Source organism: Acartia tonsa, chromosome 1 (genome assembly GCF_053477335.1).
Source record: "Acartia tonsa isolate MP-2025a chromosome 1, ASM5347733v1, whole genome shotgun sequence".
NCBI lineage: Eukaryota > Metazoa > Arthropoda > Copepoda > Calanoida > Acartiidae > Acartia > Acartia tonsa.
Genome location: NC_137260.1, coordinates 23,852,649 through 23,880,572, shown reverse-complemented (window position 1 = coordinate 23,880,572; position 27,924 = coordinate 23,852,649). Strand labels below are relative to the sequence as shown.

Here is a 27,924-nt window from a genome sequence, read left to right as displayed (position 1 = left end):
TTTGACAATGACTAATATATTTAATATCTAAGTTATAATGATTAAGATATAATTTTCAAGGTTTAAATAACATAAGGTTTTAAATACTTTCATGACATAAAATTATTTTTTATAAATAAAATTTTAATTATCACAATTTTAAGATATCTTTTTTGACTGAAACAAAATAACATATATTTCTAAAACCTAATCTACAATAAAACTAAATAAAGACATGATTACTTATATAGATACTAACGGATAAAGGGATAGTTTTGCTCGATGAAGCATTTTTTCAATTAGGTTTTAGGGCGTTATCCTTTTAGAAATTTTTTTTCAATTTTTTTCAATTTTGTACACCCCCCCCCCCCCCCCGACTACCGACGAATAACTATTTTAGGTTAGGTTTTAGGCTAGGGAGCCGAGCGCTGCGGCTAGGCAGGCAAGGGGGCCGAGCGCTGCGGCTAGGCAGGCTAGGGAGCCTAGCGCTGCGGCCAGAGTTCATAGTTCGCTGTCGGGGGGGGGGGGGGGGGGGGGTACTCAAATTTTCAATATTGAAGAAAAAAATTTCTAAGAGGATAATACCGGTTTTAGAAAAGAAATTTAAACAAATATAATATGTAATAAATTTCACTACTTAGCTCGGTTAAAAATGTTGAGACTAAATTTGCCTATCATTCAATACCAGGGGTGTAAGTTCTGTATGGGATACCCTGCTAAGGGGGGGGGGGGGGGGGGTAAAAAATATGTATGACGGGGAAAAATGAATAAATAAACAGTCCTTGGAATATTTTTTCCATTTTTTTCTCTCCTTTGGGGGAAAAATAAGTAAATTATTCGGTAGGGGGAAAAAATGAGTAAATCAAAAGCATACTGAAAACATTTTTACATTTACCCCACCCCCTCCTTGGGAAAAAAAACTAGTGGGGGGAAGGGGGGGGGGGGTGTAGCGCCATAAAATATTTTGTAGCAGGAGAAAAAAATCTTGTGCAGAATATACACCTCTGTCCAACACGTTACTTAATTCAAAAGCACAATAAAAGAACCATTTTTAAGGATTAGTAACATAAATCAAGAGAAAAGTTGGTTTCACTAGAAAAAATCTTCTAAAAGATAAGACATTTATCCCTTTATACTGACAAACAACAGATTTTTATATAATGACATATCGCTTCAAATGCAGAGAAAAGAATAATTACTCTGAAAAACAAAGTAGATAATAGATATTTATCGCATAGTATTATAGACAGATATCCGCGGTTATTAAAATGAAAAAATAAGACTAAATCCAGTTTGGTGAGCCCCGAAAGCCCGGGCTAACAGAACTGGTATTAATTTTATGATTTTTATTTAAATTCGTGGAAAATTTTCTGTAATACAATGTTCTACATAATTTTCCAGTATGGCCTAAAACCGATTTTAAACCAGAGGATAATAATCTGATTCGAAGCCGTACTGGAAAGATGTTAATACCTATATAAAATATTCCCCACAAAAAAAAAGAATAGTTTCCATGTTTGTAAGTTAAGGTTTTAAAGTTAAAAGAGGTAATTTTTATTTGTATGTTAAAATATTCTTGACCTCTTTCACGTTTAAAGAGAGGGGTAGGTTTCTGGTAGAATCAGTAAAATGTGTGTTTTAAGGCTTAAAAATAGTAGTAGAACGATAATATTCACTAAATATGTGTATTTCTTATTGAAAAGAACTATAGACAAATAAAATTTAGACAAAGTTAACATAAATTTTTATCGTTCTACTACTGTTTTTAACTTATAACACATAACCTTTACGGATTTTACCAGAAACCTACCCCTCTCTTTGTTTGCCTTATAGTTGTTAATCAGAGTAATATTCCTTTCCAATTTTCACAGGTTTAAATAATACATATTAGTTTTCAAATGGGTGAAATCTCGTAATCAGTTAACTTGAAAACCCTTTTCGTTCAATTTAGTTAGTATTTTTAAAAATATCTAATTCAAAAATATTACATGAGGAGTTCCTTACTGGGGCTAGAACAAAAAAGGGGTCAAAGAAGTCACAGTAACAAATTAAGAGATTTTACCAATTTTTGATGTGCACAGCAATTAATAGTTGTAGTTAGTTAAAGACAATGAGATATTATTATAAAAAAATAAGAAAAGAGGGGAATATTTTAAGTCTTAGTTAAAACTATTTAGAATAAATCTTTTCTGTATTTTATAATGTTGCCTTACAAAATCATTCTCAAATCAACTGGTGGAATAATCTGGGAAGTTTGTACACTTTTATGAAATGAAAATTCAGTATCAAATTTTGCCCTGGCCGTTTGGGCTTGTTTTTATAGTTATAAACCTAATTCTTTTTGTAAGCTCTCTTATATGATTGAAGGAAAGTCCCAAAATTAAATTTTCAAAGTTTTATGGGTAGATCCAATCATATAAGAGAGTTTACAAAAAAATTAGGTTGATAACTATAAAAACAAGCCCAAAAGGTCAGGGCAAAATTTGATACTGAATTTTTATTTCCTAAAAATGTACAAACTCCCCCCCCCCCCTTATTCTTGGGATGATGTTAATCACCTGGGAGTTAAAGAATTATGCCTTCTTCTTAATTTTTTTTTATGATAATATTTTTTAAAAGAATTATTAATTAATGAAAAAAATGTGATTGATTATGAAAGTATGTTTTCAAATTATTTTTCACATTCACAACATAACCTGTTATAATTCATCTTTTTTAGTTAAAAAATACTACTAACTATAACCTCTACTTATGTTTCGGCTGTTAAATCATTTTTATTTTTATAAATCTCACATTGAAGCATATTCTAAAAGAAATCACTGTAAAACTAATATAACAAGAAGTAATTTTATTGAAGAAAATCTTGAAAAGTTCAGAAAAAAAACAGTAAAAAAAATCCTTGAATTACATAAAAAGTCGTCTTTTATATCTAAATAATCAATGCCGCGTAACTTGTTTTGAAATTAGCCGCGAAACTACAGCATGTGAAGAATCCAAGACAGAATGAAAAATATAGCAATTATGCCAAGCAGTGCAAAAAGTATCTTCCTTCTTCGGGACTGAACCTAAAATAGTAGCACAATTAATATTTATAACCTATTATTTGAATTTTTATATAACGGTGTAAGCTTCCTTACAGAATTTCTACATTTATTTTCTTATACTCTTTCTCACCTCACCATTTCAGAATTAATCAACTAGTAGCTCTAGCTATACATGACACAAATGTAACCATGAATTACTTTTAAATGTAATGTATTTATACATCTGGATTAATCTCTCTAGCGCAATCCCTTATAAGGCAAGTGCATCATCTTTACCATCTCCAAAACTACCCCTTAACAAAAAAGTAATAAAGCGGTTTTTTTTTGGTAATGGTTAGGTATGATTAAGTAAGGTTTATGAAGATATCACATGTAAAATACATGGGGCAGGGTTGAGGCTTATAATGACATGATTTGGAAAATTAGGCGTAAGGAGGGTAAAGTATAAAGTGGCCCACTTTGCAAATTATTTATTCATCAATCTATATATCTATTTCTATTGAACATTAGAGGTTAATCTTATTTGTTTATTGTAATTACATTTCAGATATTTCCACCTTTATCTCAATGTGTCTAATTAACATTTTCTTATCCGGAGATCCAATTTTTAAGAGTTATTATTAATACTTAAAACATAAACTAAATAATCAAACAAATAAACCATTTACATTTTATCTATCTATGTGAGAATAAATAAGGAAGCAAGCTAAAACATAAAAAATTAATTAACTAACATAAAATTTAAATTTATATATAAATAAAAAAAAACATACAACGAGAACATTGGAAAAAGGGGTATTGTACAAAACTTGTAATCCAAAACTTCAAAACATTAAATACATTAATAGTTATTTCTCGCATCGTATTATAATCAGCTTTCCGCGGATATAGAAAACCTGTTTTTTTAGCCCCGAGATGCCGAAGGCGCAGGCTAAAAAACTGGTTTTAATCTTATGATTGTACATTTTTATATTCGTAGAAAGCTGGATATTATACGATGCTAGACATAGTTTATTCGTATGGATGAGAACCGGTTCCTATCCACCGGATTCGAATGAATACGAGAATAGTTATTTCTCGTATCGTATTATAAACGGCTTTCCGCGGATATAGAATGTACAATTATAAGATTAAAACTAGTTTTTTTAGCCCCGTGGTGCCGAAGGCACCGGCTAAAAAAACTAGTTTCAATCTTATGATTGTACATTTCTATATTCGTAGAAAACTGGATATAATACGATGCTAGACATAGTTTTTTCGTATTCATAAGAACTGGTTCCTATCCACCGGATTCAAATGAATACGAGAAACCATATTAAAGGATTTATTCAATATTAAACTCTTAAACAAATAGCAATGTCGAATACTTTACTGCTAAAACGCATTTCAGACAGACGTTTTATTTTTCCGTTTGCTTTGTAGATTATTCTAGATTTCTAGTTTTGTCTTTTCTTTTACTAAGATAGCCCTCAGATACAATTAGAGTAATGAGCATTTCCCCCCCCCAAAAAATATTAGATTGGCTATCTTGTATATTAAATTGTTGCCAGGAAAGGAGAAAACCATAGGAATGCAAATTATACTGACCCTCAATTTTATGGAACACCTCCCACTTTTTGAGTTTAGATTAATCAAATTAATCTTTTCCAATCTTTTCCAATGGCACATTAACTTATGAATAAACCCTGAACTGAAGTACAAATTACTTGGTTTTCCGTGTACCCAATACAAAAAAAGTATTTGTTTTGTGTTTTAAATCCTAATTGAAAACAAATCAATTTAGTTTCTTCTTTCACTTTTACAATTTACAAACAAATGTCTGACTCCAACTTTTTTCTTATACTTTTACTCCTGGGAATTTGTATAGATTTCAGTAAAATAAAAAATCTACTTAGCTGTTATGTAGACAGTGAGAAGTTTTATAACTATTTTTGGGGAGGGTACCACCGAAGAGTAATCGCCCCTAGAAAAAAATTAATCCACCCCACACTAATTTTGACCAAAAATTTCATTTGAAACTAAAATAGAAAATAGGTTGGTCAATCACCCCCCCCCCCCACTCACCTCGAGTGTCCCAAGAGGCCTCTAGAGGCACAGCTGCTAGTTTCATATTTAAAAGATTAGCCACATTTGTCAATTCAAAACCCTCACTGTCCATTAAGAGATATAAGTTTTCCGGAATTGTAATGTAGGGAGTAGATTTGAAATCTGCATCAAATTTTAAGGATTTTTTATAAAATTCGTTTTTTGTAAAATTCTTTATCTAAAAGCGAAAATACATTTTAAGTTAATTAATTTTGACCAATAGGATAGGTGGATTTTAAACTACCTGCGCTCTAATTGGTTGGATGATGTACGACATCCAATCAGAGCGCAGATTTTTTAAATCCACCAATCACAGATGCTTAAATTAATTAACTTAATTTGTATTTCCGCTTTTAGATAAAGAATTATACAAAAAATGAATTTTATAAAAAATCCTTAAAATGTTATGCAGATTTCAAATCTACTCCCTACATTACAATTCCGGAAAACTTATATCTCTTACTGTCAATCTCAAATTTTGTTACCATTTTTCCTTTCTAGAAACATGAGACCAATGATTCAACATTTTCGCAAGTAAACTTACCAGATTATAAAAAGCTAAAAGACTTACCAGTATGAATACGAGTAATATGTAAATGCCACAACCTCTTTTATCTCAAAATTTTCCTTTTTAAATTCAAGTAATTGTAGTATAAGGTAATAAAATAAAAAAATAAATTACCATTAATTTTTAGCTGAGACAATAATAATGATAATGAGTATTATGAGTACAACAAGACCGGTGGCCCCCAAACAAACCTTCCTTCGCCGTGCTTTGTTCTAAAAAAAATAATCCATGCAAAAATTAAATTCACCAGACATGAATTAAAATTATTAGCAAAGGAAATGTTTCATGAACAAGATAAGGTAACGTGACAAGTTTAATTTCCTAAAAATAAAATTAATTTGAACAAGGATGACAACATCCATAAGTAGCGAAGCACAAAAAATCGTAGATGGGAATACGTACAGGTAGATTTAAAAGGGTTTTTACTAAAATCAAGAATAGATTTATTGGATAAAATAAATATGAAACCTTGTTTTATTTTGTATGATGACGATGGTCAAAGTAAATTATATTAAAGATGCTCATAACAATGGGAAAAATTATTTTAATACTGATATCTCATAAAAGTTTGAAAATTGGATCAAAATAAACAAAGATCTTGGGAAATATGTAAAACATATAAAAATAGCCAAAAACCTGTTATAAGGCAGTCTGGCCGCCATGGTTGTTTTCTTAAAACGACAAAAAATTTAATTTTTAAATCCTTAACAACTTTAAAAAATTGGAAAATCGGACCATATACACTGAAGATATGGAAAAAAGTGTTAAATATATTTATAAATAGCCTAAAACCTGCCAAAAAGGCAGTCTGGCCGTCATGGTTATTTCCTTTAAAGGCGGGAAATTTAATTTTGATATCTACAACTGAAAAAATTTAGAAAATCGGACTACAAACACTGAAGATATGGAGAAAATGTTAAAAATATAAAAAAACAGCCTAAAACCTGCTGAAAAGGCAGTCTGGCAGTCTGGCCGTCATAGTTGTCTTCTTTAAAAGACGGAAAATATAATTTTGATATTTATAACTGAAAAAATTTTGAAAATCGGACCATACACTGAAGATATGGAGAAAAATGTGAAAAATATAAAAATAGCCTAAAACCTGCTAAAAAGGCAGTCTGGCCTTCATGATTGTTTCTTTAAACGACAGGAAATTTAATTTTGATATCTGTAACTGAAAAAATTTTGAAAATCGGACCATAAACACTGAAGATAAGGAGAAAAATGTGAAAAATATAAAAATAGCCTAAAACCTGCTAAAAATCGGTCCGACCGCAAATGATGTTTTATAGTCAATTGTGCTCCTTAATAATGGGAATGTTGTCAAAAAATTTCAGCATTCTATCTTTTAAAGGAGCTGAGTAAATCCCATTTCCCCCATAGCGTTACGGACTGACGGACTGACTGACGGACTGACTGACGGACTGACGGACGGACAAAGTGAATTATAGAGTAGCTTCGCTACTAAAAAGGATATCACTTTCCCCATTTTTTGTTCATAAAACATTTTCTTTCATTTTTTCATTGGCAACGAAGTTTCAAACATAAGTGTCTTTTATTATATTTTCTAACGCAGTCACTATATAACCATGTCCTGCCATGGTAACTTGTTCCATTATATTACTAAATACCATACTTCTACGGAAGGGGTGGGACATTGGACTGGAAATATTACTAAATTGCATAAACACCATCTCTCAGGAATTGGCTAAAAAGATTTGGTACTTTTATTGAAACTTCAATTGTTAAATCAAAATAACAGGGTACAATCTTTTCGTGAAATTTTTTAAAATTTTGATTAAAAATGGGTAATTTTGTTTCTAATCATTTGGGATGTACTTCTGTCTATGTCCATTATATCCCTGCACTATGTCACACTTTGTGACAAATATATATATTGCTGTGATACTTTTGAAGAAGATTATACATGTTAAGTTATTAACTCAAACTGTAATGCATGAAAATTCGTTACCTCACATTTAAAAAATTGGATAATATTCAAATTACATCAAAATTAAAGGAAACCTACTTTCATTTTATCTATAATACGAAGTAGAACGATGTCTGTCTGTTTGTAGCGAAGGATCTCGCTAACCGCTGAACCTATCGGGTTCTCCTTTACAGGGTAGCTTCTCATAGGTCCCGAGAAGGTTTATAACTATTTTCTTGGGGGGTGAACACCCCCAACCCCCCCAAAAAATGAAAAATACCCCCCCCAAAAAAATTTTCTTTTTCTTTTAAACTAACATTAAAGTAGTGGGGTCGACTACCCCCCCCCCAAAAAAAAATCCCCCCCCCCTCCAAAAATTTTTTTATTTAATTTTTCTTTTAAATCTAAAATACGAAACCTCTTGGGGCAAAACCCCTAGGGGATAGGGGTGAAGCCGCTAGTAAAATAATATAAAACAATAATTATACAAAGACTACAGTTTAAATAAACTAACAGTTTTATACACAAAATAAATCTAATATTATTTAGGTAGTATTTTAGAGTTATAAATGTCAGATTGTGTCCTATTTTTTCTACATTATTTAATAAAATACAACAAAAGTATTAGAATAATCAAAATAAAAGGAAAATAAAAATATTGTTGGTTATTTCAAGGTATTTTAAATTGTCATTATTTAAAATAAATGATGAATTGGATAAATTATTTTAAAATTTGGGTATAAGAAAATAATGGATAAAAGAATATAAAAAAAAGATAAAGGCAAAACAAAATATTAAAAGTAAAAATACAATTTATATTTACCTTATTTAAGAACTAAAGTAAGACAAGTCAAATAAGACGCTCTTAATATTCTAATAATTGAGTGTTCAAATTTGACCTGCGTGCTTTGCACAAACCGGTTATACAACAACACAGCTGTTAATGTTCAAGCTGCTAAATATTATACCTGATATCGTTCTGCCTGGCGCAGCTGTTCGTTGCCAGCCGTTATGGAAATAGCAGCTGATTCCACGTTCTCTTCGATTGAGTCCACCAATTCACCCTAGAATAAGGTACTTTGGAGATTTTGAAAATTTGAATCTTTGCAAAATGAGACATCCCCCGGCCCCTGTTGGGAAATTAAAAAATTGAGTTTTAAAAGTAAAATTCGTCAATAAAAAGGAAATAAAACTTTATTAAGCAACTAGATTCGTGGAATTTAAGTTTTATTTGTTTAATAAACAAAATTTCATTTTACAAAAATGAAAAATCATCAAATATACTTTAGATTTTAAATTAAATCTAAGGATCAAAATAATTTAAAAATCGAAGAGGGAGTTGTACTGTTAGGTTTGATGTAAGAAATTTTATATTACAAATGTCCCAAATGCCATAAAAATGCCATGAAAATTTTCTAAAATGGTTATAGAAGTGAAAACTTTTTAAAAGGCATAAAATATCTTCCGCTTAAATGGATGTTGCCAAAAAGATCCAAATGCAAGGATAAGGTAAAAGACAATAAAAATTTTCAATTTGACAACACAATTTGAACAAAATTTCCACAAAGCGACAAATAATTGTTGGGTAAAATATTAGTCTGAAAATTTTCAAGTAATATAAAAATATTTCCAAAAGAAAGGGGGAGGTACGTTGTGCAAAAATTCCGTAAAGGTGTGAGTTTTAAGGCTTAAAAACAAAAGTATAACGATAATATTCACTAAATATGTGTATTCCTTATTCAATAGAACCTTAGATAAAGAGAGGGGTAGGTTTCTGGTAGAATCCGTAAAGGTGTGTATTTTAAGGCTTAAATATAGTAGTAGAACGCGACGATAATATTCACTAAATATGTGTATTTCTTATTGAAAAGAACTATAGACAATTTTTTTTTTACAACCTTTACGGATTTTACCAGAAACCTACCCCTCTCTTTTTTTATACATTTATATTTAGTGAATATTATCATTCTACTACTGTTCTTAAGCCTTAAAACTCACACTTTTACGGAATTTTAGCACAACATACTTCCCCCTTTTCCAATCTAAAGTCTATACAAAATTTCAAAATCAATTGTGATCAAAAACAATTTTTAAGGTGAGAAGATTTAATTTAGTAAATTAATTTTCTAATATTATTTTTTTACAAATAAAAATAAAATGATACCTATTTCTTAAATTTATTTATGTTTTATAATACTCTTTAATGTCAACTCATTTTTAGGTATCTTTCTGTCAATTTAAAAATGTTGCGTATCAAGATTGATTACATAAACCCATTATCAATTGAAAAAGTAAAAGTCTAGACAGACGTCAAAAAGTCCCTTATTACGTTTCATACTTAATTCAAATAAAAGCATCCTTTATGAGATAATTTCTGCAACTTTTTACCATTAAATTTAAGATGTAAAATAAATTAAGACTTTCTTGAAATAACTCTTTTATCCTCTTAATTTTAGTTGCGAAGTTTCTCTATGATAATCCTTTCTATTTTGCTTCAAGTGGAGGTCAATTATATATATTACACCAAAGGCACAATATTTATTTTGTCTAGAGCTTTAATGTGGGTAAATCATTTTATTCTCACTTAAGCCCTACCTACTGAAAAGTTACATTTATCGGATTGATTTAAAGTAATAGTCACATGTTTACATGTTATCACAGGAAGGGAAGGTTTTGGACTGTAAATAACAGTTGTGCCCATAGTATTACTACCACGTTTTCTTATACATTGGCTTAAAAACTATGAATACTATGGTAAGTTTTAATTGGTTGGTTCATTAAGTTGAGTGGTAAAATGTATTAACTTATAATTCTAATAAGCTTTAAGTAAGGATTGCTGATCTTATGTCGACTCATCCAACAAGTATAAGGACGTAGAAGTCATACCAAAAACAAATTATGTATAAAGAGGGTCATTCTTTCACGTATTATCCGTAAAGTTATGTGTTAGTTTTAAGTCAAATGCGCTTATTAAGTCAAACTGTTCTTAATAAGCGAATTTGACTAAACGCTAACACACGAAGGGGCGTCGTAGCTCAGTGGTAACGCACTGAGTTACGGTGGTGAGAGTTCGAGTTCAAGTCCCCATGTGGCAACTCGAATTTCTCAGTCGCAATTCATTCACACAACTTCCCCTTGGTTGTGTAAGAAGGGTGATAATTGAGTAGTTTGGATACTCAATGGTCAAGTACATAATATCAGTACAACCCTTACCCAAGCTCCTCTATGAAGAGCGTCATTCATTACGGTGACTTAATTTGGACACCTGCCATACTCGGCGAGGGTGAGGTAATAAAGAGTAGGTCCCTTGAGACAGCGGGTCAAGTACTTGTACTTGCGCGTGGACCTTGAGCTGGCCCTGGTACTAGCATACAAAAGTGTCTCGTCCTACTCCATGACTACTTAGGTCCAAACACTAATTAACTATGGCTACACACACAAACAAACGCTAACACACAACTTTACGAAAAAAATGACTCACTTTATCTAATCCCTAATAAGATAGTGAACACAAAATAGAAACTATATTTGTATTTACCTGGTCATGAACCATAGCAGCTAGATCTTTGAAAATTTGATTCACGTCTGTTATGTCAGCCTTAAAATATATTATGGATTAGAGTAGGTACTTAACACAGTATTATCTTCCAACATAAAAGAATACAAAGTCTGTATGGAAAACAAAAAAATACCTAAGATATAATAAAATTTAAATTTAAAATATGCATCAAATGCCACAATTTTTAAATCAAGAATAGAATAGGCGGAAGTAATAATACCAACTAACTTCGTCCCCTTCAACCAAAAAAACCCTTACTTATGGGTACAGTATAACAACTTTTATCTACTGCTGAAAATACATTTCACTCACCACTAAAACCTTTAATACAAAAAAGGATCAAATCCATAATAAGGAAAAAATATCTATATAAACTTTTAAAAATTTGCCAAAATTTAAACTTAAATAAAGATTTGCAGATATTTTATGCAACAGACGGAATGGAGCTGAACAATTGTAAAAAGCTTTAGATTTCAGAGAGACATTCTAGTTTTATATTTTTCTGTCTTTTGATTGAGAAATTAAATATGATTCGGCAAAATTTATTCGAAATAAACAATCCACCTATATGGTTAGTTTAATTTAAAATAAACCTTTGGAGGTAGTTGCTTCGAGTTTGTATCTTAGTAAAATAGCTTTAAACCTTCCTAAGTAATACAGAAAACTACATTTCTGCCATTCGAAAAATCATTTGTTACAGAAATAAAAAAAAACTTAGATTAAAAAATCATGCAAATATTTCCGTCAATTATTTTTATTTTTGAAAAGAAAAGTATAGGAGTATACTTCCATACATAAATCCTGTTTCAGAAGCAGTTTACAATGCTCCATTTAACTTTATATTGCACAGTATAGCTCAGTAGGCTTTCTTCATATAATCAGGAACAAAGGAATATCATGATATTCTACAGTTAGAGCCTGTACACCAAAATGAGGGAAAGGTTTATTTCAATTCAAGGTATGATAAATAGTAAAGTTGTACTGAAACTTCAAACAATAAGTTAAAGGGGGGAAGGAGGGCGGGAGTTTGTACAAGATAGAGCTCTGATTTTTTTTTGCTATAAATCAGTCTAAGATTATCATAACTGTACAAAAAAATTTAATTCGGCAGTTTGGCGACTGACCGATAACCGCCTAACCGACGCTAGGTGCAATTTTTTTACTTGAAAGTGTACAAACTCCCCACCCTTTAAATATAAGAAGAAAATGAAGAAAATACAAACATGGGGTTAAATTAAACTTTATAGGCTTTATAAGTATTTTAGACTAGAGCCACCAAATACAATATAAATGTTAAAATCTGGAAATGGAAGGCAATCAAAATAATTCTTTTTATTGATTTTACTTATCCTGTTTCCCTGATGTTGATAAAATAAAATATGCCAGAGAAATGTTAGAGTGTGTTAAAACTTATGGTGCAATGAATAATGTGCTGGTAATTTGATGGTTAATGTTGCTATTTAACAGTATTTTACACAGTCTGCTAATGTTTGATTAAATTCATGATACTAAGCTAGAAAAGGGAATATTATACAAATGAATAGAAAAATTTGATGGTTAATGTTGCTATTTAACAGTATTTAACACAGTCTGCTAATGTTTGATTAAATTCATGATACTAAGCTAGAAAAGGGAATATTATACAAATAAATAGAAAAATTTGATGGTTAATGTTGCTATTTCAAAACATTTTACACAGTCTGATAATGTTTGATTAAATTCATGATACTAAAAAAAGGGAATGATATACAGATGAATAGAAAAATTTGATGGTTAATGTTGCTATTTCAAAGCATTTTACACAGTTTGATAATATTTGATTAAATTCATGATACTAAAAAAAGGGAATGATATACAGATGAACAGAAAAATATGAGAAACAGAAAAAACAAGGATGACAACATCCATAAATAGCGAAGCAAAAAAAATGAAAAGATGTCTAGAAAACAAAAAAAAATCACAAAAAAATTCAACCGTGTATCATTATTAGCAGCCGATAGCGTTTCGAACTGACAGACTAACTAAGATAATTATAGAGTAGCTTCGCTAATAAAATCTTACCTCAAGCTGACGTACTGCCTTCTCTCTTTCTTGTAAAAGTTCTATACTCGCCTCTTCCTCAATCATTGCCTGAAATTAATCCTATTATATAAAGTAGTAGGCTTCTTTTGTCTCGCTAACCGCTTAACTGATATAGTTCTCCTTTACAGCAGATTGTAAAAAACAGGTTTTTTTAAAAAGTTTTTTTTTGGTTTAAACCGGTTTAAAAAAAAACAGTTTTTTTAATAATATCCAAATTAAAGGCCTGCCCCCCCCTCCTCTTTTTTTACCCCCTTCCCAAAACGGGGTGGTACCCAAAACCGCCCGCCTGATTTGACAACCCTGGCTAGAAATTTAGGTTTTTGACACTTATTTACTGTATTATTTACATTATAAAAAGATATAACTGGAAAGATAGGCCTTTGTATATATATTTTTTTTAAACCATCCCCACCTTGGTTTTTTGGTTTAAACCAAGTGATTTTTTTAATGCCAATGAGGCTTCTTATAGGTTCTGAGATGGTTTGAGGGTATTTTATTTATTTTTATAAATAAATCAGGGTATGGTTTTAGGCTATTTTTATGCCCCTCCATATCCATTCGAATATAGAGCCCCTAAATGCTAGGGACGCAGCTGCTAGTAGGTATAAATAATTCTTAACTAAATTCTATTTAAAAGCCGGTTTTAATCCAGCAAAAATTATCGGATTCGAAGACATGCTGGAAAATTATTTTAAAAAATTTCTTGTGTTTTATAAAAGAATAAACTTCAAGTAAATAATAACCATTCATATTTAAGGGGGGGGGGGGGGGTTTAATGCAACCATCTCGTAATTAGTGAGCAAATGACACTTAGAATTCGAATTTCGATCTGAACTTTTGCATGAGTAATCCTTGGTAGGTCTATTTTCCCTAAATCGAACAAAAAGTTGGAAAAGTAACGGCTAGCGGCTCAGCCGTTCAGCCGTTTTTTGCCTATTTTCAGGGTAAATCCATCATCAATTACGTAGGAATCAACTTTTTAAAACATATTTTTGGTTTAATTCATGTTAAATGATAGCAATAACCAATTTTAAAACTTCTAGTACCAATAGCTACCGTATAGAACCGTTTGATAGCGTTTTGGAGTAGAAAAGAGTATTATGTTGAGAGAGGTTTCGTGACTAATTTGCAATATAGATATCAAACAAATGGCAAAACAGATGAGCCGCCAGCCTTTAGCCGTTACTTTTCCAACTTTTTGTTCAATTTAGGGAAAATAGATCTACCAAGGATTACTCATGAAAAATTATAGATGGAAATTCGAATTCTAAGTGCCATTTGCTCACTGATTACGAGATGGTTGCATTAAAACCCCCCCCCCCCCCTTATATTCTAAATATAGATTTAAACAAGTAGGTAGATTTATATTTAATAAAAAACTAATCCATCATACTAAGAAGTAATAAGATTAAGTGCATATTACTATTTCTTAGTAATACAGGGATAGAATTATAGAATAATAATTTTTTTTCTTTTTTTGATTGATAAGTTTATTGAAAAATGTTGGGAAATTTACATCGTATGGTAAATCCATTTCAATTCAAAATTATATCATCAGATAACTATTAACTTTACCAAATAAACATAAAACATGAGATCTCATTCGACCAAGATAAAAAAACTATTGATCAGAAAAAAATTAATTATTTGAAATTAATTTGAAAAATAATCTAATCTTCCCCAAAATTATCTAATATAAAATTCTACTTTTTATAGGTAGGAAATACTTAATTGTGAAGTAGAGTCGTATTATTAATTAGAACTCATTATTTCTTTGTTCCCTGTTAGTTCTAGAGTATAAAATACATTTGAATTTTAGATAATCCTTGTTTATATTCTATTTGTTATTAAAAGGGAGGGGGCGGAAGTGACACTTATTGAAAACAAAACTAAACGTCATGGAACTCAACTAAAATGTGTTACAGAACTGAGATTTGACATGGTAGTTGTTTTAAAGAGGATCAATATGGAACTGTGATGAAACAGCGGCGGAAACGCTGCTCCCAACGAAAATTGCCGTTTCCCGCTGAATTGTTTTTAAAAAGGTAAAATAAATTTCGGCGGGAAACGGGCGGCGGTTTTCCATTTATTGCTTACAAAAATGATTTTTGTTATATTTGACCAGTTTTTTTTGTTTGTTTGATTAGCCATAGTTTCTTAGGGTTTGGACCTAAGACTCCTGGAGTATGTTGAGACACTTTTGTATAGCCACCAGGGCCAGCTTAAGCTCCACGTTCAAGTATGACTTGACACGCTGTCTCATGAGAGCTCCTCGTTATTACCTCACCCTCGCCGGTTTTGAGTATGGCAGGTGTCCCAGATTAAGTCACCGTAATGAATGACACTCTCACAGAGGAGCCTGGGATTAAGGGAAGTGATGGTATTATACACTTGATTATTAGGCATCCAAACTACCTAACAATCTCCCTTCTAACGCAACTGGGGGAGGTTGCGTGAATACACATTGGAGAATTCGAGACAACATGTTGTGATTGCAACATGCATGGATTTGAACACGAATTCTCATCACCGTAACTCAGTGCAGTACCACAGAGCTACGGCGCCCCCGCCAGTTTTTTTTTTTTTTTTTTTTTTTCCTCATAAAAAGAGTGTAAGTAGTAAGCAGCGTTGCGGAGCCGTTTGATTTTGGTGCGGCTCCAAAATCAAATGATGGCGGCTCCGGCTCCGGCTCCAGCTCCGGCTCTGGATTTGGCTCCGGCTCCGACCTAAAATCAAGAAAATCTCAACATATTTTTTTCTCACGTCTATTTTTGACTTTTGAAGGTTTTAAAGGTTCAATTTTTGATAAAAATGGACTTGAAAACCTTGAAAGGGGCATTTACACATGACAAAACAGTTACCGAATTATAATTTATAAAAAATTTATTTATTTATCTAGTCCGGAGCCGGAGCCGTTTTTTAACGAAAATTACGCTTCCAGCTGCAGCTCCGCAACACTGGTAGTAAGTCTAAGTAGAGGATAATTGAGATATGATAAATTATACTTTCATTCACACCCTTCTCATTACACGAATAAATTTCAGGAATATATTTAATAGCACAGCTGAAACTAAATGCGCTGCTGACTTAGAGTTTACTAAGTACAATAAAAGAGAATAGTTATTTCTCGCACCCATTTCTAAACAGCTTTCCGCGGATATAAAATGTCGAAGGCAAGGGCTAAAAAACTAGTTTTAATGTTATGATTGTACATTTTTATATTCGTAGACAACTGGATATAATACGATGCTAGACATGGTTTTTTCGTATGGCTGATACCCGGTTCTTATCCACCGGATATAGATCGGTTTCGAATGAATACGAGAAAAATGTTGTTTGTTCTTTTCATGCTTTTTAGGGTTTTATTACAATATCTTTATTGCTGAAAGAAACGTTCTATGGTAATCACACCTTTCCATATTCATACGACAACGATAAGAAAGATAAATGAAAGTGATCTTCGCAGTGGGGTTAACCTCACTTAGACCTGCATAATTAATGAGGTTTATATTAGATTAAGCTAGGCAAAGACGTATGATCAAAGTATTTTATTCTAAGACTAGATAATTCGCCCCAAGCCTTTAGGGGAGGGCCGAATATGTTAGAAAAATAGCCTTAAACCAACCAAATACATTTGATAATCTCCCCTGAAAAGTACAACCCATACGGACCAACAATTTTCGAGATTTTAAGCTAAAGACAAAAAAAACTTAGATCTTCATATTAAAGAATAGGATATAAGATAATAAGGTTTTTTGTTTGTCCGTTAAGACCTCGTTAACCACTAAATTGATTGGGTTCTTCCTTTCAGGGAGATTTTAAAGAGGTCTGGCAAGGTTTTAGACTATTTTATTTCTAACTCTAAGCAATGTGATGGTTTTAGGCTATTTACCCCTTTTTCCATTCATAACACAATGTGCTTCTGGTATGTAACTTTCTTGCTCCGTTTGTCTTTCAGTCATCTTCAAAAAGACAAATATTTCTGAAGTTTTTTTTTATTATTTTCTATCATATTTCATTTAGTTCTCTGTCTCTTTTCTATGACCACTAATCATCAGCTCTAAGACCCACTTTGTCAATTGTCGTCCATCCATGATTTTCTTGTTCTTTGATACTTATAAATGTGGTCATCCTTGTTAAAAACTAGACCCTTTAAAAGCTTTATTGAGAACTATTTTATAAAGGCTTATCTTCAAGTAAAAACTTCCATTAATCAAAAAGAAATTAAGAGAAAATGTCTAGTACTAATATAGAAATATGAAAAATTAAATTCTTCTCTCCTATTCATTATTCATTAGATATTTCTCATTTTCAGCAAGATGAAAGGTTAAAGTTTTGAATATTTACAGTGACAGAATAAGTATTCTGAAAATACATATTCTATAACATAATAGAGGTTTACAAAGACATCAGTACCAATTACCTATAAATACCTCCAACGGGCAAAGCTGCTGTCCATTACACTCTAACGTCAGGTCCAACAACCCAGGGTAACAAAGAGGAGCCAAATTTTTTCCCCCCTCCAAACACCCTCTGGGTATTAGGCTAAGTAACACCCATGCGACAACCAACTCTATGATTGCATGATCTTTGTCTGGAAATCCTAACTGTGCTTGGTATTAAGTTGCGCCTTTTTTAGGCCGAGGCATTCCCCCTACTCTAACTATTAATTTTGCGCACCTGATATAACAGAAGATGGTACCCTTTTTAACGCCTTTAGTTATGACGCGGTGTCGGGCTGAGATTCGAACCTCCCCGACGAAAAGGGAATGCGCTACGTGCTGAGCTATAGTCGCGGGTTTAAGACAACTGTGAATCTTCTATACAATTAATTCCAAGATTGTAAAGTATTTAAATAGTTATCTTATCTTTAACTAGCGGTTACACCCCCTAGAGGTGGGATGATTGAGTTCGGTCTGTCAATTAAGTTTACTAAAACTCATATTAAAAATATAACCTAGATGTCGAACCACCAAATGCGCTCAAGCCAAAGCCCTAGCTAGGGGCGCATCAACTAGCACTTTTCTCAGTACAAAGAATTGAAAACATTTAAGAAAAGGTCTTTAAGAGATAAGATAATTGGATAGTATTTTCCTCTGTAGCAGTTGCGCTTCTATGGACTATTAATTACCTTTTCTGTTAAATGAATCTTTCCTAAAATAATAACTACCTTTCTTATAAAAACTTAATTAGGATAATTACAACAAATTCCAAAAACTTAAACGCTATTTAATTATATAATTAAATTAAATTTGAAATGATGTAAATTTTTATAAAGGGGTAGTTTCACGAAATGCATTTGAACTTAATTTAGTGAACCGCATATTTTTTTGCTATTTAATGGGTTTAACTATATTTTTATGGCATATAAAAAGAATTTCAATTTTCTACAACGTAGTTTTGAAAATATCAAGACTTGAAAATCGTCTTTTTGTGATATTTGCAATTTAAAAAGATGATTTTCAAGTCTTGATATTTTAAAAACTACGTGGTAGAAAAATTAAAATTCTTTCAAATATATGCCATATAAATGTAGTTTAACCAATTAACTAGGAAAAAAATATGCGGTTCACTAAATTAAGTCAAATGCATTTCGTGAAACTACCCCTTTATATTATATTTTGAAATATTAGGGACTATTATATAACTTAATAGCCGTTAATTACAATTTTTCCTAAAAGACAGTAGGTAAACATTGAGCAACCTACACAGTATTGCTTAATTAATATTTTTGAAATATACTCCCATTCATACATTACTTTATGTAATAGGGAGTAGGTTAAGATATAAGTAATTTCAATCATAAGATGATCACTCATTTACCACATACGGGCGAGCTGCTGTCCTCGACTGAACCAAGGATAACTAAGGGGAGCCAAATCTCTCCTTTTTGTCCAAATATCCAGGGTTTTAGGTTATCAGACAACCAACTCTTTGATTGCACGAACTTTGTCTTGAAGTTCTAACTATGCATGGTAATGAGTTGCACCTGTTTTGGGTCAAGACATTCCTCCTACTCTTAACTATGAGTGTTGCGAACCTAACAGATCAGCAATGGGAACCATTTTTAACGTCTTTTGTTATAACGCGAAGAAGAGCATATATTCGACCCCATCACCTCCACGATGACGGGTAGATGCGCTAAGTGTCGAGTAACAGTTTTATATTACTTTTATGCAGAACTATGATCTTTTCAACAGAGGAGTAATTTATCTTCTATGGACCAATCCCAGTATCCATGATATTTCATATTTTTTGTTCAGCAATAAATCATTATAAAACTATCCCCATTTATAAAGTTTAAACAAAAACTCAAAAAACAGCCTTTAATGGTGATCAATCAAAATACTTAAACAATAAGTATAAAATTTTTAACACAAAAAGTTTAAAAAATTGATGAATAAATAAAAAAAGGCCTAACCTACTTATCAAGTCAACCAAAATTCTTGTTTATTAAGTGTTTTAAGTTATGTAAAGCAATTGGTACAAAACAAGCACAAGGAAACTATTAAGATCTTTGGTTATGAACTAAAACGAAGATGCTTAAAAAGTTAAAATTCTTTCATTTTTTTTTATATATTATTAATAGATTACTAATAGAAGGAAATGAGGTTTTTTAAAAAAGGGGAAGACCACTACAAAGATATTTTTGGAAAGTATAACAATAGAGAGCATTTTCACTTCACATATAATTAAATGGAACTTAGAATTCAGATAGACCGCAAAACAAGATTGGCTGCTATAGGTGTTTTTGCTAACTTAACTTTTATTAAGTCAACTTATTTTGGGACAAATACATAGAAAAGCTCCCATGAGAAAACGTCGTGTCAATTAATGATGTGGGGCTTGAGCTGACCCGTGGAGCTTTACCTTATTCTACTCTGATACTGTTTATGTGCAAACACACAGAAAATATGGCTACTCACATGCATTTGAGACAATTAAGGCGGAAAAATTGAAGTAATTGGATTTTTAAAGCAAATTAAAATATGATTATAATCTACAAATTTAGAAGCAAGTAGATTTGTTTCTATAAAAATTTTAATAAAATGGAAAGAAAGAAAATGAAATGTATCCCCCCTTCCCACTTTTACACAAAATATACCCTACTACATTGGATGGTAATGTTATTCTATACCTACACAAAGACAACAACCATACCTGTGTCCTGGACTGGTTATTAGCTCCACTCTCAATATCAATAAGATTTTGTTGTTGTTGGTTTGGACCACCAAACTCGGAATTCGCGGACTTGTATTTTCTAAAAAATAAACATATTTAGTATTATTTTTTTATCGCTTTGTTTTTTAGACGGTTTTCCGCAGATATTAAAATAAAATATCATCAGATTAAAATCAGTTTTGTAAGCCTCGAAGGGCCCAATGCCTGGGCTAACAAAACTGATATTAATTTTATGATTTTTATTTAAATAATCGTAGAAAACTGGCTATATATAATACGATACATGATTTTCAGTATGGCTCAGAACTTGTTCTAATCCAGCGGATATGTTTTGAAGCATTACTGAGAAACCTTTTACAGATAGCAGGTTTCTAGTATATCTAGATAGTATCTGGCTTCAAATTAACAATCTTCGTTTGATTATTACAAACAATTTAAGTACGTACCTAATAACATCTTTTTCTTTCTGAGCTGCCTGTCTCTGTGCTCTCTGGAAGCTGTCCAAGGCTCTGGTGAAATCTGAGTGTAGCTTCTCCCTGTGTAACTTCCACTGTCTAAAATATTAAGATATTGTAGAGGGATATTTCATTTAAGGTAAACTTTTCTACCAATAGAAAGTAAGGAATAAGGAGCTAAAAGGATTAAAAATTTCGGATCATGGTAAAAAACGACGTGGTTGGTTTTGTCGCATTTTCACAGTAGCTTTTGATTTTAGGTTATGTAAGGTAAATGTCAATGATTGCCCCGCAGGGTTAGGTGATTGGAAACCCTTTACTTTGTTTTTTTTTCCATGATCAAATTAAGTGTGGTGGAGGTGTACAGAAAGACAAAAAAAAACCATCTCCGCAAAATTAAATCAGCAAAATAATGAGTATGAGTACTTATGGTTTACTTTTTACTATTCAATATGAAAATAAGAAAAAACTGTTGGAAGAACCAACAAAAACTACCATTTTACGCCGTGTTTTTTCTAGAGATTCTAACTGAAAGTTTTCAAAGTAAGTCACGGTAAAACCGAAATTTAAGTTCCACAATGAACCAAATTATTGGAACTGCAGTGCAGTAACTCTGTATATTTCCTTAGTGTTCGTTTTAACAAGTTTTAACATCCGCCATCCACAAATTGAAAAGCATAAAAATTAGGTTAAAATATTGAAATCATTTGCTCCTATTTATTATGGTTTATTTAGAAAAATCAGATATTAAAACGGAGATAACAAGGACAGCTTTGTCTAACAGCAATGACAAGCTAACTTAACATGTTTATCAATGACTGTGAAGAGAATGCTAGTTCGTACTTTTTTAGAGACCACTTAGAATACATATATAGGTACTTATTGAATTTCTATTAAAAGTTCAAATTTGAAGCTTTTATATTATCTTAAACTAATGTAAAGAACGACGCATTGATATATTCCCAACAAACTAGGTAAGTAGATTTGCTTATAAAAATTCCAACCTGTTTAACTAAATAGAGTCAATTAGTCTGATTTATTTCCTATTCAGAGAGTCAAATCAATTATGAAATTTTTTTCAGGATGTTAACTATTGATAGTTGAAAATATTAAGAAAACTTTTCCTAAGAACCTCAGATAAAGGTTATCTAACTTAACTTTGATACCAAATCACTAAACTTGTGACTTAAATTATAAAGAAACACGTCCGCTAGTTACTTGGAAATTATAGTGCAAGTCTCAGCTCAAACAACGTCATAGTTCCAGACTTAAAATTCAAATAATTCTTAAACCGGTTGACAAAAAGTAGGATGTACACAGCAAATATAATTGTATCAAAAGCCTCGTTACTTAGAGTTAGCTCATTAACTTTTTATGATATCAAATGTAGTTGAAGATAACCAATCAATTAAATCGAGGACAACCACAATTAGGTAATTATTTTATAGAATAATCATATTTGTATTTTAATCATAAAAAAACAACACATTTTTTGTAAAAATAAGAATTTAATCTCATGTTTACTAAGTTGGCTTTTAAAGGTCATGAGATTGTATTTTCTTTCAGAAAGTTTAACATAACGGTGCCGAATTCAAATATTACAATCTAAAAACAAAAAATTTAAGTATATTTTTTTTATGTTAAAGATCTTTAAATTGCAATTGAACCTTTAAAGGAACCATGCAAGAAATATACCTACCGCATTAACTGCAGAAAGACTGCCACGAGTAGACCCAATACCCAAAATTTGAAGCCTCCAGCTTAAAAAACTTAAGACGCCACTAACTGATAACATTTTTACAAAAAAAACCAATGAAAATCTTTCAAAATTTTCATTGTAATAAAATTATCATTTTGAAATGTCTGTAACTTTTTTGTTATTGTAGCTGGAGACTTTAAATTTTGGGCATTGGGTCTACTCATGGCAGGCTTTCAGCAGTTAAAGTGGTGTATTTCTTGCAGGGTTCCTTTAAATAAACACAAAACAAAGAAATTGAAAGGAACTTCTTTATTAAAATTTATGTCGAAATTAAGAAAAATAGTCACGATTATTATGCTAAGGAAATAAAAAAACAAATTAAACCGTTGCACTATCTAATTTGTCTATAAGTAATTCTTGGCAATAAAAATAAATTCATTTTTCAAGATAAATAATACAGAATAACAAATTCAAGATTTGGTGATTGCACTCAAAACTGTTTCTTGATCAATACACCTCCCCCCCTTTTTTTTACAATTAAATAAAAATATTTGCGACCCCTACAAGATAAACTATATGGGGACAATCCCTGTGGTTTTTTTACCTTAACCTAACCTAAACTATAATAATGAACATAGTTTCGTTTCCTTTCACAAAAATCTTCATTTTATTTTCAATGCAATTAGGGTAACCGCCACAAAAATTCTCTTACCTCGGATCCAACGACCTTTCTGGTGGGAAATTGTTAAGGTCTTTGAGTTGTTTGCTTGTGTCCTTTGCTAACTGGTTTGTGTAGTGCTGAATTTGATGTCTGAAATGTATAAATTATTAGTGATTAAGGAAATATTAAGGAAAGTAAGGTTGAAGGTTTAAATTTAAACGAGTTTTCTATACACTTTGTCTATGAAATAAGTAAATAACTAGGTATTTTCGTTAATTACGAGGATTAAAAATGTACTTACAATTGGTTCTGTAATTGTTGGTTATCTTGTGAAGTTCCAATCTGTGTCAACATTCGTTGCATGGATGATACTGAAAATATACACGTTTACTTCTAAATATAACTAATATAGATAGGTAGATAACTTCAGAGTTAATTATTACTTCTAAAGTTTTATTTCAATTTTTTGTACTGTTTGTAGAGTTGTCACGCTGGCAATGTAGAAAAAAAGACTAATTAACCAATTAGGAAACCAGAGAAACGATTACAACTTGACGAAAACATTTATTATTTTAACGATGTACAAAGTACATTGATTTTATTACAAAATTCTCTAAAACGGGGAGTATGCATGAACAAAAGCAAGTAGTACAACTAAGTGTATATGATCACCTTTAAAGTAAAGCTTAATAATCTGTCATTATAATGTCTAGGTAAGTATTATGATAAAAACCCTTACCATTTTGAATGATTTTCTGGATATTAGACCCAATATTCTGTGCAAGCCTCTGGAACTCGGCCTCTTTGGAGGGAGCACCATTCTGGTAGCTCCCGTTTCCACTGAACCCCTCCATCCTAATAAAAATATTCTTTAACAAAGGTTTTATTTGCCATTGGGTTTAGAAGGCAGCTACAAGGGTGAGATTTCGCCCAAAGTCAATAGTATTTTGATTTGTTGGATTATTTGGGCATGAAAAGAGGTGTTGGACAGTTTCAGGGTAGTATTGGCGGGACAGGATAGGCAGTTGGGGGTTAGAGAAGCGTCGATGGAATGGAGGTAGCTTTGGAGTTTAGGACAATAGTTGGATCTTAATTTATTAAGTAGATATCATGAAAAGCCCACTATAATCTAATTTCTACACAGGAAGCTATACATCTTTTTGGGGGGTTAAAGATACGTAATATTTTGTCATAATATGAATAATAATACAGTGTGGCCACAACCAAAAAAATACTGATACTGAAGAAAAAAAGGAAATACTGAAAATACTGAATCCTAAAATAACAAAAAATACTGAACAAAAAAATACAAATACTGAATAAGTATTTTTTTTATATGATTCCTCATTTCAAAATTTCATATATCATAGCTTTATAATTAGGGGGATATTTTAAAGATCTTCTAATTTTGCCTCTTAGATTTTCTTGCAGTAAAAAAAATTTGAATAAAAAATGGCGGCGGTATTGCCGCTCCCGCCGTCCAAAGCCATTTTCCGCCGCCGCCGCCAAAAAAAAATTTTATTGCATTTCTCGCCGTGTTTTTTTTTCAAAAAATTTTCCCCTTATAATCAACCCTGCGGGTGACTTGGTCATTTTTTTCAAATTCTCGTTTTTCAAGATATATCTTAAATTTAGTGCTTCTCCTGTGCTTTTCAAGATATTAAAACAAAATCTTTTGAGGTAGATCAGTAAATAATATTTGAATAAAAAATGGCGGCGGCACACCGCTTTCGCAGTCTAAAGCCGTTTAAAATTACATGGTCTCAAATGATTCCAAATTGCCTAATTCGGCGAGAAATGCAATAAAAATTTATTTGGCGGCGGCGAAAACGTCGGTAGAAGGCGGAAGGGGCGGTACCGCCGCCATTTTTTATTCAAATATTTTTTACTGACCTTTCAATATATTTAAAAGCACAGGAGAAGTACTGAATTTAAGATATCCTGCGGCAGCGGAAAACAGCGGTAGACTGCGGAAGAGGCGGTACCGCTGCCATTTTTTATTCAAATATTTTTTACTGATCTACCTCAAAAGATTTAATTTTGTTGCAATATCTTTAAAAGCACAGGAGAAGTACTGAATTTAAGATATATCTTGATAAACGAGAATTTGAAAAAAAAAATGACGAGAAAATGAAAAAGTCCCCCGCAGGGTTGGCTATAAGTGGAAATTTAAAAAAAAAAAAATAACATGGTCTCAAATGATTCTAAATTGCCTAGGTGATTCGGCGAGAAATGCAATAATTTTTTTTTTGGCGGCGGCGGAAAATGGCGGTGAACCATAAAAAAGCAAAATTAATGTAAAAAGTTATAGGGTAATTTAAAGAAAAGTGAGGCGCTAAGCGCAGAAAAAATCTGAAATCAACTACTTGAAAAAACATCTTATTTATGAAAATTTTTTTGGAATTTAAGAAATAATGAAAATACTGAATCATGAAAATTTCCAAAAACTGAAAAATACTGAATAAAATTTTCAAATACTGAATATTCAGTATTTACTGAAAATACTAAACCCCTAATTTCCAAATACTGAAGAATACTGAATATTTTCAGTATACTGAAAAATGTGGCCACGCTGATAATAAGAATAAACCTTATAATCAAACATATAATGAATATTATTAAAATAATTAGGAACATAAACGCGGCGGTAGAAAATAATTTGACAAAGGACAAAAAAATATTCATTTTACCTACCTGGATTTTATAAAGTTCTGTCAGTTACAGGTTGGCTTGATGAACAGTTTATTAGATTTAAAATCTATTATCTGGTTATTTTTTTTATGTTGTTTAACATTATTTTTAAGAAGTTAAAGCAAAAACAAGCGAAGTAAAAAGCCAGTAAACAAGGATGACAACATCCATAAAGGGAAGCCCTGAAACGGTAGACAAACGGACATTAACACTTGTAATAGTGTCAAAACTGAAAAATCAGAATATAAATGCATTAGAGTCAAAGCAAAATTGTGAGTAAATTTGTTGAAAAACTTTTTGATACAGAATAATGTTTATGGACATACTTACATTTTTAGGACTTGATTATAGAGATGCTTTGATTATAATATTGTACTTTGTTGTCCTAGAATTCAGTATACCAAAAATCAGAACAATCGGATAATTAGATCACATAAAAATTACTTGTTAAAAATGTAAAAAATCAACATGTTTGAAATGGACGTACGAACATTCTGGTAATGATTATAGAGTTGCTACGCTTTCTAAATCGTACCTAACTACTACAGGAATCACCATGCATAATTTGAAATCGACAATTCTAACATGCCTAAATTAATGAAAAAAGCAATCCATCGCAGACGTACGGACGGACGGACATACCGACCATAATAATAGAAAAGCTTCGCTTTTAAAATAATATTCCACAGAACTGCATTTTATTTTTATACAGGTTTGGAGTTTGCAGTATGTTAGTTTTTAACAAAGATAATATTAAGATAATAAAGATTATGAAATGCAGAAATGTAAAGACAAACTATTCTATTTATTCTTGATAGAAGCCCAAGGCATGGTTAAACTAGTAATGCGTAATAAACTCTAAGTAAACTTAATCAACATTCCTGGTTTACTGAAGTATAATTTCACCGGGTCTGAGCAATTCTAATCCATGTATCTTTTTTTCTGAAACATTTAGTTAATGTATAATTAAGAATATTGGTAATAATGTTAATACTTAGGTATAAACTTTCACTTTATGATTAACTTTAAACAATTGCAGACTTTTACAACATGCAAAAATTTTAGACCATTGCTTTGAACATATGGTTCGAATATTAGAGCCTAGTACATCACTAGGTAATTCTATTACCTAATATTTTTCATTTTTATGGTGTCTAGCCTTTGATGAATATTTCCTCATCTAGAAGTTATGTTTTTTAATATATTAATCTTGAATAAATAAAAAAAAAGATGGCACGTAATTTTTTGAGAAAATGATAAGAGTTTCATGTTGATGAATGAGTAAATTAGGATAAACACACAGACACACTTTAAGTCTATAGGTTTTCAAGACATTAGAGTGATAGCACAATATAAAGATTTATTAAGCTGTAAATGCACTGTTGATATATGAAATAACTATACATAAAACCCACCATTAGTCAGAGTGGGACAAGAGTAAGGAGACTCTATCTATGAGTGTGTGTGTGTTGTGATGAATAGTCAGCTGGTATTCAATACAATCCTATTTGGCAGCGGGCACACACACACATCTTATCAGTAATTATTATGCAAAAGACGACATTTAAGGTCGGCGTTGAGTGTGGCCATTCTTGGGATGAGAAGATGACCAATTACTCAATTAACCTTGTTGACTTATCGGGATAATCCTAGTTTAGGAGTGGACATACCCGGTATCATGAAAATTAAACTCCTCCCCGGGGGTATGCATCTATTTTGACACCCGGTGTGTATCAAAATGGATACCCCCCGTATGCGTCATTTTAGACCCCCGGTATATGTCAAAATGGACACCCCCCTATATATCAATATGTAGGGGGGTGTCCGTTTAGACATATACCGGGTGTCAAAACCGACACATACAGGGGGGGGGGGGTCAAGTCTATTGAGGTTATTCCTCGCGCGAATTTCCTCTAGACTAATAATCATCTTTGACCCCAATTCTATTTCAAAGAGGGGAAAGGGTTGGTTGGGAGTGGTTAATACCTT

General features: G+C 31.6%; 1 protein-coding gene across 3 annotated transcripts; it reads right to left on the bottom strand.

Moving 5' to 3' along the window:
• LOC145315529 (syntaxin-7-like) lies at positions 1–27,556 on the bottom strand. 3 transcript variants are annotated; one of them, XR_013878080.1, is made up of 15 exons: positions 26,823–27,549; positions 25,939–26,015; positions 23,984–24,099; positions 23,546–23,615; positions 23,296–23,394; positions 20,876–20,983; positions 20,409–20,508; positions 13,227–13,295; positions 11,145–11,204; positions 8,575–8,670; positions 5,791–5,888; positions 2,723–3,044; positions 982–1,913; positions 565–650; positions 1–298 (listed from the first exon to the last, which is right to left on the bottom strand). XR_013878080.1 is itself a non-coding variant. In XM_080155518.1 (12 exons), the coding sequence occupies exons 3-11, from the start codon at positions 24,096–24,098 to the stop codon at positions 5,793–5,795; spliced, it is 813 nt and encodes a 270-aa protein (XP_080011644.1). In that variant the 5' UTR covers position 24,099; positions 25,939–25,975; positions 26,819–26,866; the 3' UTR covers positions 2,751–3,044; positions 5,791–5,792. The 3 variants fall into 3 exon arrangements, 2 of the variants coding, with proteins under 2 accessions (XP_080011644.1, XP_080011651.1); XM_080155518.1 differs by lacking the exons at positions 1–298; positions 565–650; positions 982–1,913 and having other exon boundaries at positions 2,751–3,044; positions 25,939–25,975; positions 26,819–26,866; XM_080155525.1 differs by lacking the exons at positions 1–298; positions 565–650; positions 982–1,913; positions 5,791–5,888 and having other exon boundaries at positions 2,751–3,044; positions 26,823–27,556.
• Positions 27,557–27,924: the final 368 nt, after the last annotated feature.

Excerpts from the sequence above, each read along its gene's own strand:
- LOC145315529 (XM_080155518.1), bottom strand. The coding sequence starts at position 24,098 with ATGGAGGGGTTCAGTGGAAACGGGAGCTACCAGAATGGTGCTCCCTCC. Across the intron at positions 20,984-23,295 it reads GAAAGGTCGTTGGATCCGAG|ACAGTGGAAGTTACACAGGG; the intron begins GTAAGAGAATTT and ends TTAATATTTTAG. Across the intron at positions 5,889-8,574 it reads GCCAGGCAGAACGATATCAG|AACAAAGCACGGCGAAGGAA; the intron begins GTATAATATTTA and ends TATTTTTTTTAG.